At 51.1% G+C, this 12,344-nt stretch overlaps 1 protein-coding gene across 8 annotated transcripts in view; it reads left to right on the forward strand.

Annotated features, from left to right (window-relative positions):
• The window catches only part of BOC (BOC cell adhesion associated, oncogene regulated), a 58,512-nt gene that overhangs the window by 25,514 nt on the left and 20,654 nt on the right, over positions 1 to 12,344 (forward strand). For all 8 annotated transcript variants that reach the window (XM_065062801.1, XM_065062817.1, XM_065062807.1 and 5 more), the window contains exons 2-3: positions 7,769 to 7,942; positions 8,320 to 8,598. In XM_065062801.1, the coding sequence (XP_064918873.1) occupies positions 7,858 to 7,942; positions 8,320 to 8,598 (364 nt within the window). In that variant the 5' untranslated portion in view covers positions 7,769 to 7,857. The remainder of the gene's footprint in view (positions 1 to 7,768; positions 7,943 to 8,319; positions 8,599 to 12,344) is intronic.

The following is a 12,344-nucleotide window of genomic DNA, read 5'->3' on the forward strand; positions in this document are numbered from 1 at the left end:
TGCAGCACGCTCCATCTGCGCCCTTCTCTCCTTTTTTTTTTTTTCCTTTTTGTCGCTTGTGCCGCGTTCTGCAGACAAGGACGGGGGCACTTAGGGGAGACGAGTGCTTCCCCGGGCGGACCCTGCGCCAGCCTCCGTGCCAGCGCTGGCTGCCGGGCTCTTTGCACCCAAAGCAGCATTGTCAGCATCTTGACAGCTGGCCGGCTGCATGCTCATTACTTGCCACTTTCCTCTTGCCCTCCACCTCTCCTGCAGCTCCACAGCCACCTCCACCCTCTCCCTTCCCCCTTCGTGCTCCTGCCCCACTGGCCGGCCCTTTGGGGAGCCCCCAGCCTCTCCAGATTAGAGCTCTCCAGGGACTTGGCTCTTTTGAAAGGAAGAAAAAGTAAAAAAAAAAAAAAAAAAAGGGGGGGGCAAGGGGGAGAAGGAGGGGAGGAAAAAAATTTATTTAAAAAAAAAAAAAGAGAGAGAGAGAAAAGAAAGAGGGGGAACAGAAGAATGAAAACAGACCCAAGGGGCAATAGTCCCTCGAGCCATTTCACTGCATTACAATGAATATGGACTCTATTAAGCTCCGTTCTGCCTGTTAGTGTTTCCCAGGGCAACACAGCTCCCATATGGCAAGCATGCAGCAGATTAGGGTAGGCCTCCGGGCTTCATTGAGGGCCTGGGGCTTGACTGGCAGTTGAACCCCATCCTTTCCCCCCCCTCCTCACACTTGACACTGCCTGTGTTTATCTAAAGCAAAAAGGGCCAGGGTGGGAGAAGGGGGCATTTGGGGGGTTATTGTCCCGGGCAATGGGAGAGGGCAGGGAGAGGGATGAGGGGAGTGATGAGGGAGGGAGGTGGGATGGAGGAGAAAGGGGGTGGGGGGGCGCAGCCCCTCATACATATTCAGGAGGGGTCTTGAATGGGCAGAGGAGAAATAAAGCAGATGGAATTCATGTTAAAGAACAGCCACAATCGCCCTCCAAAAACAAGGAGAGAAAAGCGGGCAGCCTTAAAGGAGCGTAGGGAGCAGCGTTTATCCAATTAGCAGGGTTGTCAAATTGAATTTACTCAGAATGGAGGGGGAAGCCGGGGGGGGGGGAAGGAGGGAAATTAAGTGTCTAGGGCATGGGGGGAGCATGATATTGAAGAAAAGACGCGGGTTTTCTTTCTTTCTTTCTTACGCATTAGCCTTGTCTTTTCAAGGGCTGGAGCTGTTTTCGAGGCACACCAAAGGGCAGCGAAAGTCGGCATGCATACTCTGTTTTTAGCACAGGGCTCCTCTCATGGTAGCTGCGGAAAAAGGGAGGTGTATCCTGCGGGGCAAGGCCATCCTCACATCCCTGGCCCACCGGCAGCAGGGCTGACTCAGGCTGGTGGGTCCAGCCACCCTGGGACCACCATGCTGCAGGCATCACCCGAGGCTGTGGTGCCACCACTGCCGTGACACTGGGAAGCCCATGGCTGGCATGAGGGTGGCATTTCGCTTTTTGAGCAGCCTCACACTCACTGGCTGACAAAATGCCGACATGGAGGGGTTTGCTCAGTGAAGTCAGTCTGATCAGTGCCGGCTGGAAAGTGGCGCTCATTTCAGAGAAACTGTTGGATGGAGAGGTGCCAAAACCTGCAGGCATTTGGTCCTCGTGAGTGCAAGCAAAAGTCAGATGGGCAATAGGAAGGCTCTGTATCACATTGCTAATTTGAAGCCAGCACACCCTGTCACCTGCCTGGAGATACCACAGGCTGTTGTGGCAACGAGCTGCCCAGAGCAGTAGCTTCATCTTGAGGAAGACAGGAAAAAAAAGCGCAAAAATCACTGCGTGTTTTATTTGTTTCATTGCTGGCTTGATTTGCATGAGCAGTACTGTTCAAGGAAAAAGAACAATTTTACCTGTGAACTTAGTTTAATTTTTAGAGAGGTGTCTCTTGCCACTGAATTGCTCAGGACATGCTTGTGGAAAATCTGTGGTTCTTTTTTAGGGTTACCCAGTGCCCAAGCATGATTCACAGTTTGCAGGCGACTCGCTCATCTACATGGTGGTGGTGCCATGCCAGGTTTTGCTCTGGACATTGTCCTTCTTCCAAGTGTAAGAGTGAATTTATCCCAGGCTTCCTCTGTTGTGGCTTCTTGATGGACTCGCTGAGCTCACAAGTAGCCAGTAAGAGAGCCTTTTTTGCTTAATCACTTTAAAAAAGGGAGGGGGGTTGGGAAACTCCTCACACAGTTAATCAAGGGCTATGTTAACAGAGCTAATGCACTCTGAAGTCAGAAGCTTTCAGTGCTACAGAGGGAAGCAGGCAAGCTTTTATCCTTGTTTTCACATAAACTGTGCTACCTCCTTGACTTGAAACATGGTGGTGTGACAGTGAAACATTCTACCTCCTCCTGACACCACCCGCTTCCTATTTGGGATCCTGCCTCTCCTTATGGCATTCGCACCCCTATCCCTGTTGGATGCTTGTGCTGTTGAAAGGGAGGGGGAATGTCTGTCCTGCTGCAAGCCTCTCCTTTTCCAAACCCTTTCAGAGAGAGTAAGTATAAGTTAACAGTGTGAAATTAATACTTTGGAGTGGGGATGGTGGTTGGTAGAGGTTAATTTTACCCTCTGGGATGTTATTGTTTGGTGGTTTGGGGAGAAACAGTCAGGGGTGCCCAGGTTGCCCTCCATGCCCAGGAATCACGTGGGAACTTTGCAGGTGACCTGCTCAGGCGTGTCACTGTGACAGTATTTTTTCAGCTGCAGGATTATACAGCTGTGTGGTGGCTTTTTTCAGATGAGGTGCAAAAGACTGGAGATTCAAGGACAACTTGCTTGATGGGATGAGGTCCCTGTCAAAGACCTTTGGATTTCCAGCCCTGCCATTGCTTTACTGTATAACCTTGGGCCAGGCTGGCTTCCTCATCCAGACCTCAGGTTCCCCCTTCTGTGAAGCAAAGGGGTGCTGTGGCTCTTTTCTCTTTTACGTTTTATTTTTCAGTGTGTTAATCTCTATGGAACAACAACAACAAAAATACTGTCTTGCATTAAAAACTAATGATTACAAGTAAAATTGGCACGCTGTACTGTGTAAGACATTGCTTTTTCTGAAGCGCTTAAGTCTCAATGTACAAAATAGAGTGCTGGGAGTATCATTGTCCCTACTTGACCCGTTGGAAACGGAGACCAGCTGCAGTGGATTCTCCAGAGTTACCCAGGGTGTCCCCAGCTGGTTGTTGGACCTGAGTTGCTGTAGCCTTTCCCTTAGTGCAAAGCAGCCCCTTCCTGCTGCTCCTCCCTGCAAATAGAGGGGGCTCGGGGGCTTGCCACCTGCCCCAACCCCAAATCACCCTCATGTGCATCAGCAAGTTTGCCCCATCTCCCAGTCTGCATCTGCATTTCCTCCTCTGCCTGCCCGTGGAGCTGAGGTGTGCGGTGTGGGGATGCTGGTTCTTATTTGGGAGCCTTGTAAATCACAGACAGCGTGGCAGTAACAAGGGCTGCTTGGCTGGCCCTTGTTAAGCAGGAGGGGGGCTTGGGGCTGTGGGCAGCATTTCCTCAGTAAAACCTTCAGTTTCTAATCAGAAAACACCTCTCCTGCTGCCTGCGCTTAATTCATTCCCCTTTTCCTTTCCATCTTTATCATCCCACCCTGCACACGCACGCACCTTTCTTTTTTATATCTTCACCTCTGGTTTTCCTTTTCTTTCTCCGCTCCCTGTGCAGTGCCCTCTGTCGCGGCAGCACAGCTGGGGCCACGCTGGGCTTCGGTGTGTGGCGGGAAGCCGAGCCGACAGATTTTACACCCACACCATCCCCCCAATATCTAATGAAGCTCTCATTAATTTTGTTCTTCTAATGGCCCCTCCTTTGATTTACTGGGCTGTCTGAAAGGGACTTGGAGCCTTTGCTTCACTGACAGGAAATTGTTATTTTAACCTGGCAGGAAAGAATTAAAAATAAATAAACAAATATTTTTTTTTTTGTTTTCCCTCCCCCATCAAATCTCTTGAAGTGACTTTTAACTCTTTCTTTTCCCAAGTAGCAATTAAGCAGAAGCTTTTAAGGCTGGTTGTGTTGGTGGATGCAGAAGTGTTGGCAAGGAAGGCTATTTTGTAGCATACCTGCCCTGGGGAGAGGAGACAGAAGAGCAGGACACGGTCACACAGCAGCCCCACGGCTCCCAGTACAGCAGCCCCATGGTTCCCAGTACAGCACCCCTGCAGCTCCAGGAACAACCCCCTGCCCGGGACTGCCGGCTCTGGGAAGGCAACCGGGGTGCCTGGGGCCTCCTCCGCTCCCCATCTCTGTCACCTTTCCTGCTGCAGCCCGCTCTGGCAGGGTTTGCAGGGACACCGGGCGGATCGAAAGCTGCCTGATTAATAAAGTTCTTTGCTTTGCACAACTGCAGGCTGCTTAAGGGCAGCGTTTTCAAAAGGGGTCAGCTCCCATTTAGGCATCGGAATAAGTTGGTCGTCTATTCAGGAGAGCTCAGCATGTCAAGAACTGAATGCTTTTGAAAATCTGGCTTCAATTGTGGAATTTCAAAATCTAGCCCTGGATCCTAATAGTTCTTTTGGAACTGATGTTTTCATTCGTTTTCCTCATTATTTTTATGCCGGCCATTTACTTTTTGTACTTCACTCAGCTGTGAAAGAAATGGCCACATGTCCCTATTTAGAGCTCATATTCTGCCTGGAGGCTTGGGGAGGTACCATACACTTGTTGCAACACACCTTCTCTCCTCAGTCTCTGCTCAATACTCTTGAGTCTGCCCAGTGTCGAGGCCAAATTTTTTTATCTCCCCTTTTTTTCCCCCACCTATTGCCCTTCATCTTTTTACAGACCTGGGGGTAGCCAGTTTAGTCGTTGCATCGATGTGCCTGGGTGGTCCCAGCTCACGAAGGGTCCCTTACACACTTCTGCACTGTTGGCTTTGCCCTTCTGGCTAGAGGCTCCTCACGACGCAGAGCTGCAGGGAGGTCTGGTTGAGAATGTCTTTGCCTACCCCCTCCCACAGCATGGGCTCCAGGGACCAACTCTTTCCCATCCAACATTTTTCCATCTTGCTGCCAAACCCATCCAGATAAGGGGGAATGAGTCAGCTTTGCTCTGTGGGCTTCCAGCACTGAGGAACAAGACATTAAGTCCTTGCCCCAGAATGTTTCTTCTACATTGGTAGAAGGTTTTCTGTCCCCAGTAACCCCAATGGTGTGAGGTACACACTAAACCTGTTTTTTAAGTCTAAACTAACTCGAAGTCTTTTCCAGCGGTGCATCAATGGTGTTCAACGGTGCGTGTTCTGGTGCGGACAGACCATGGGCACTTTTATGGCCGTGGTCAGTGGTGGTTTGCCCAAGATGTCTGTGGCATAACGAAGTGTGCTTTGGTGGCTGTCTGACGTGGAGAAATGAACTTGAGTAACTCAGATGGTCTCCAAGTCAAAAGCTAAAAGATCTTGTACAACAGTATGTGCTGGTTGATGGGGGAAACTCTTCAAAAACATATTGTTGGGAGTCTCTTCTCTCCTTGGAGGAAGAGTGATACCAGGAAGGATGTGATGTGTGGAAGGAAAGTTGCTGTCTTGTCACTTTGGCACTGGAGGTTGCCCACAGAGGATTTTTAGATGTAACAGGGCTGTGGGCTGCACTAGCTAGAGTAGGAGTGTAGCTGATCTTCCTGGCTACCTAGCCTGACGTCTGATGGCCAAGCTCTGTCCATGCTCCTGGCCACCTGCAGGCCACATCAGGCCATGCTGAGCTTTTACTCTGCCTCTCAGCAGGGCTTGTTATCTTGGCCTCATGGCCACACTAACCATGGCTATGAGACTCCTGGGAAGGAGCTGCCGTGCCTTGAGCCTCCTGCGCAGGTTGCTGAGGCAGCTCACGTCAGCCTGCAAAGTGCCACCTAAAGATGCTATTTGTGGCGTTTGTGAAGCTCCAGCTGCAGGTCACTGTACTTGGCATTGCTTCCTTTTGAAATTGCCAGTTCAGGGGTAGCTTTTCTTTGTCTTCTCTCTTCTCAACTTCATGTGAACATCTTCTCCATGACTTCTCCCCCAGGCAGTGCTCTGGGACAGGGAGAAGGGGACAGCTTGTGAGGCTGTCAGAGGGGTAGCCCACTTTGCAGAGGTGCATGCCAGCTGGCTGGTTGGATTCTTGCTGTCACCGTGTGGACCTCAGCATGGCCAACCATGGACATTGATCCTGCACTGCACTGTTGTATCTTTGCTGTCCCCAGAAAACAAGCAAAGTCATGTGAGAGTATCTTGGTGAGATTTCCCCCAACACTGTGATTCCTTGCTAGCAGTAACCAGCCTTGTCTTGAACGACTTGCCAAACATCTCATGGGGAGTCTGTGGCAGTCCTTACCTCAGGAGATAGGAGGTTTAGTTTTGGAGGTTATGTTTGAAGGGACTCATCGCCTCTTTTTGACTGAGATGGTTGTAGAAAGAACATGCTCAAACAGGTGATGGCTCAATCAGTGACCAGAGTGGAAGTAGGAAATACTGCTCTGCAGAGTTCGGGTGTTCTTGAGGGTGGTGGTTGGAGCTAATGAGCTTGTTGTGTGTCGGGGGGGAGAGCAGGCAATATAACTGCTGTTTGAGCTGGCTGCCATGGCTTGTTTGGGCTTCTCCCTTGCTAATGTGGACATGCCACAGGAACAATTCTGAAATGCCTTTGAGACTGGCAGGTCATCTTCTTGGTCCTACAGCTGAAGGAGGCCCAAAATCCTGTAGCTGCATTACAATGTCCGTAGAGGGAGGTCTGTCCTTGACTTCAGCCTTTTCCCTTGGTTGAAGCTGAATTCAGTCTGACATCCAAGGTGTTTCTTGGTGCAGCCACTTAGATCTTTAATCCTCCTGGCCTGCCTTGTCTGCTTTAGTGTTTGTTCACAACAGTCTCTCCAAAACAGCTGCTGCAGCGTGCAGCTCTTCACAGCAACCTGGGTTGTGACGGGTGGCCTCAGGCTTCAGGTTTTTTTGAGGTTGTCGATGCTTTCAAATATGAATGTAGCGGTTTGTCTGGACAGGGTAGTTCAACTCAAAATAGGCAGTGTGTTTCTGGCAGAACAGTTAATCTGAAATATTTCTATAGATTGGGTCTCTTCGTTTAGAGGAAAGATGTAGAATCCCAAATTAGCGTAATCCACCGTCAGCTTGCTGCACTGAATTTAAACAAATTTAGAACTCAACATTTCTTTTCTCTTGGAATTGTCCCCTCTATTTCAGAATAACGCCTTGCAGAAATGCCCTGAAAAACTTTCGCATCTCCTAAGGAATCCCATCTGGATTGAAACATGGGCATGCCCAGTAGCAGCATGGCTGGTGTCTCAGAAAGAGACTCTGAAACTGTGGGATCACCTCTGTTTTCATGTAGCTTGGGACTTGTACCCACTCATATACTTTTGTGTTCAAACTAGAATATGTTCCAGACATGGCTAAGAAGGGGCAGCAACACTTGGTGAATATTGCCAGTGGCACTTTGTTGGAAATGTTTGTGTTTTGCTCCTGAGAATTGCCTGGTGTGCATTGTTGGCACAGTAGATGTGTTCACTGTGCCGAATCCGAAACAGGGAAGGGGAATACGTGCCTGTACACGCACAGGTAGATTTGTACTGAGGGCTGAGGATGGGATATCTTGGGAGACTCATGGCCACACTTGGGGGAGAGGCTGGAGAAGTGCTCAGACCGCCAGCCTGGTGAATCCCTGGGAGTTTAGGGATGTTGGTAGGGAAGCCAGGTAGGGCTGGAAAGCAGAGGGAAGTCCGAGGGTTTCATCCACTGTGTCTTTTGTTTGCAGGATTCTGCTCCCGCGCTTCCACTGCATCCCCTGAGGCAGCTTATGGGACCCTTCCCTGGGCACCTCTGCCCCAGGACACGCCGCATGGGATGGCAATGACACGTGGAAAGAAGAGACCCATGTCCCCCATCTCATGCCTCATCCTTGCAGCCGCTAGCTGCTTTGCCAGACTGAGTGAGTTTCTCTTCTTACCCATTTTGTTACTGTTTTGCCTTGATGCTGGTTAGCGCAGCAGTGCCTCAAACACAAAGTAGTTTTCTTTCTCTGCTTCTTCCTCAATAGCCTTGACCAATGGTCTAGGTTCAGACACTCCTCCAGAGGAGAAGGGGACACAGTTGGAGCTGGACTTCTCTGTCTGTTGCTGCCCAGCAGAAATGGGGCTGGTGTGCATCTCAGAGCACTGGGGTGGGTGTATGTGGAGCTAAGGGGAAGGTGCAGCACAGCAGAAGCAATGGGGAATGCAAAATGTACTAGCCCTGCATTTTTTTCCTCTGTCCTTTCTTACTGAGTCTCACAAAGCTTTCTTATTCCAATTTTTTCGCTTTGTGCAGGTGAATCTCTGCAGGTGACAGTGCAACCTGCCTCCATTGTCCAAAAGCTCGGGGGCCTAGTCAGCCTGGGGTGTGTGGTGGATCCCCCCAGAGTGAACCTCACATGGAGACTGAACGGGAAAGAGTTGGCTGGATCGGACGAGGTGCTGGGTATCCACATCGAGCGAGGGAAACTTGTCATCGCAGCTCTCAACAACCGCACGGTGGGGCGATACCAGTGCATCGCTCGAGTTCCCGAAGGAGTCATTGCCAGTGTCCCCGCAGTGGTCACATTAGCTAGTGAGTAACTTAAGTCCTCTGCCTTCCACTGCATAGCTATGGCCATCACTCATGTGTCTTGGGAGGCTCATCTGCACCTGCTCATTCATGCTCCTTTGGCTTAGGCCACTTTGGAGCATTTTTGACCATGGAGTGACTGTCATGTGGCCTAGCCATGACCGAAGCAGTCCTCATGCATGGTAGGCTGCAGACCTGTCCTGCAGTGACAGTTTTTGCAAGACCACAAAAAGCAGGAAAGACTTGAGCGATGGGGTTCATGTGTATGGTTGGTTCCCCATACCTCGTGTTGCTCCATCTGGTTGCTGACGTCTCGATTGAGGTTACCAAAAACTACCTGCTGGTGCTGATGTCCAAACCACAGCCTAGGCTGCTACAGGGCTGTTGCCAGTGCTGGGTCAGTGTGTGCTAAGTTTTGCTGCTTTCCTGACCCACAGAAAGTGAAGTCCTTTGCCCTGCTCGTGCTGTGGTGCATCCTGCATTTTTTTATGTTGCCCCTGGGCTCATCATAACCAAAGTACCAGGTCATGAGCTCACAGTAAGGAAGGGTTGGTGTGGTTTTGGTGAGGAGGTTGGTGTGGTTTTGGTGAGGAGGCACTCCTGAGCACCTCCCTTTAGGGGCTGGTGGTCCTCAGTGTACCACTGGGAGGATCCCTTGCTGAAAGGCAAGGTGAGGGAGATGGGTGGTGGTAGAATGGCTGCATGGAGATGCTGAAGGCAGTGGCTGTGCTGTCCTTGTTTGGTCAGACAGGCACAGAAGTCAGCAGGAGGCAGATACAGGAGAGCAGAGTATCTAAAAGCACATGTAATGAGATTTTTGTATTTAAGTGGCAGGAGGCTGTATTCATTGCCACTGCTGCGGGTCCCAGGAGGGTGTGCTCCCCCTTTCCAGGCCATTGTCATCTTCCTACCAGGTTACAGTGGCATGGCAGCAATGAGCCACCTTGAGTGAGGGACTTTGCTCCTACCTCCGAGCTTACGTGCTCCTCACTGCTGCCCTCTGGCATTGGCGAGGGACCAAGGAGATGCGTGTGCATGAGAAGGGGTGTCTTGGAGCGGGGAACTTCTCTTATGGACGTCTGGTTTTGGACAGATATTATGCTCAAATGTGAGAAAGTGCGGTGTTTGGATGCATCTGAGAAAGGGCAGCCCACGCCTGCTTAGAGCTGGGGGGGGGCTCTGCGTGGACCACCCTTGTTTAGGCAATGAAGAGTCTGATCTCCTCAGAGACCCGTGCAGTTTTTGGTGGAGCGAGTGCGTGCAGAGGAGACCGCCATCCCCTGGCGGGGACAGGCCCCAGGCATGGAAAGGGCTTCATCTTCCCAGCAAGGGGGAGTTTGGGGCTAAGTCTTAAAAAAATGAAGAGTGAAGATGTTTGTGCAAAGTGGGGGCTGGCTTTGCTGTAAAGCCAAGAGCTATTGGCTTGTCACTGATACATTAATCAGGAATGAAATGTTTAGGCCAGGCTGGGTGGGAGGAGGAGGTGAGGGAAAGTGAGGGGAGGGTTGCTGAGCTCTGAAGCAGTGTGGGAGGGGGTTGTCACGGGGCCGAATCTGTCGGGGGATTTGGCCTGAGCCCCGTGCCGAGATTAAGTTTCGGAGAACACATTCCAGAGCAGAAAGGGGGCTGTGTGCGCTGGTGGCCTGACAGAGAGAAGGAGAGAAGGGGAGAGGTGGATGGGATTACCAAAGACATGGTTTGCATTTAGGAGAGCAGGGTGTGCACACCTCCTCAGCCTGATCGGTGCCTTCTTGGGCCGATCCCCTTTTCTTTTTTCCCCCTCACCCCCAACACACCACCGCTACCAGCTCTGTTTCCAGGGACACGGCATGGCTGTTTGAGCTGTCTGCTTTGGTCTAGCATCAGTGGTGGATGGGAGACAGGTCCTAAAAGACCGGAAGGTCCCACCATGTCCCTCAGGGCAAATCAGAGCCACAACTGAGTAGCCCATCAGCCCTCTCCAGGAGCCAAATCACTTCCTGGGGATGGGTGTGCAAAAAAGGAGGCTTGCCCATTGCTGTGGTCCCTGCCATGGCAAAGGCACCACCACTGAGAGGAGGTCAGGAGCACCATTCTGTGGAGCGTACGAAACTGGAGCCAGAAGTTGCGTGAACAAGCAACTAATCCATCATGGAGCAGCCCTGGGCTGCGCTGCATGGGTCCCTTGTCCTTCAGGGGAGCTGGGGATGGCAAAGGCTGTGTTCCATGCACCCAGACAGCCTCAGGCAATAGAGAGCTCCCAGGTAGGGAAGTCTTGGCAGTCAGCGAGTGGAGAGAGACAGAAGGCAGCCCAGGAAAGATATGGGGCTGAAGGTGTAGGAGGGAAACCTTCTGGAGGGGTTCAAACAACAAGTTTGTGAGCTGGAGGCTGCTTTCAACAGTGGCTTTGCAATGGTCTGAAATAAGAGAGGGAACAGATTTGTGGTGGAGCTGAGTCTGAAAGCTATGGTAGCAGATGTGCTATGGGCTCTCAGTCCAGCTCCAGACCTCCTCTACAGGGCCTTGCTCTGAGCTGGTTCAGTGGGACTGCGGCTCTGGGAGTGGAGAAGGAAGCCCCTGGTAGGTCAGTGTTGCACTGGGTACATCTCTTCCAGATCACTTGCTAGGCTGAAAGTAAACCATCTGAAAAATTATTTTGGGGAGCCAGGGGAACAGTGAAACCAGAAAGTGAATAAAAGCAGCAGGGTGGGGTATGGAAATATTTTCAAGGTTTAGGTTTGTTTTGGAAGAGGACCTGGAGTCATGGGAAAAAGTGTCTTGCTAGGTTTCAGGGGGTGTAGGTAACATCATCTGGCCAACTTTTAAGCTATTTCCACTCCTCTCTCTCTTCCTCCTCTGGACAAAACACCCTCCCAGTGCCCCAGCCTGTGCATGCCAGGTCTTTCCAGGCCTCCTTGTGTTTTGCTGACGGTCAGCAAACAGATAACCATCGCTGTCATGCTGGCAGCCACAGGGTAGCCTTGGGACCGATACCTCCTCCCGTCTGTGGCACAGCAATGCGGAGTTCTCTGCTCTCCCTGGCTCAGAGGGCTGGTTGAAACTAGCTTTAAATTGCTCCAACTGAGATAAAATAGCTATTGTATAGCTGAGGACTGGAGGGAGGAGGGATTTGCACAAAGGGAAGATTTCTTAAAGGAACAAAAGGAGCAGCAATTCAGACACTACTTGGGTACTTCTGAGTATGGTTAGAGCTGACCTGGTGCTCCATGATAACCACAGTTGACCTTGACAGCCTGTGGAGGGGAGATTCAAGCTGGACACGAAGAGGACATTTTTTACAATGAGGGTGGTGAAACACTGGCAGTTTGCCCAGAAAGGTGGTAGATGACCCATCCCTGGAGACATTCCAGGCCAGGCTGGACGGGGCTCTGAGCAACCTGATCTAGTTGCAGATGTCCCTGCTCATCGCAGAGGGTTGGACTAGATGACCTTTGAAGGCCTCTTCCAACCCCAACTATCCTATGATTCTGTGATACTTTTTGGTTGCTGGTGTGCTGCCCAATATCAGCCCCGCATGGCCCCAGGTGCAGCCCTTCAGCTCGGCAGTAATGGGCTGGAGTCCAGGACAGCTTGACTGGATGGGGCAGAGATATTCCTGGTTGCCTGAGCCAGGCCATAAGCTTTCATACAGCTGAGAGCTGCAAGGAAGAGAAGGATACTTTTTTTGCCGACTTGCAGGTGGCAAATTTGCCATGACACCAGAAGCCCTGCTCCAGCCCCTCTCCTGGGTGGAGATTGTATATGAAAAA

This window comes from Columba livia, chromosome 1 (assembly GCF_036013475.1).
Source record: "Columba livia isolate bColLiv1 breed racing homer chromosome 1, bColLiv1.pat.W.v2, whole genome shotgun sequence".
NCBI lineage: Eukaryota > Metazoa > Chordata > Aves > Columbiformes > Columbidae > Columba > Columba livia.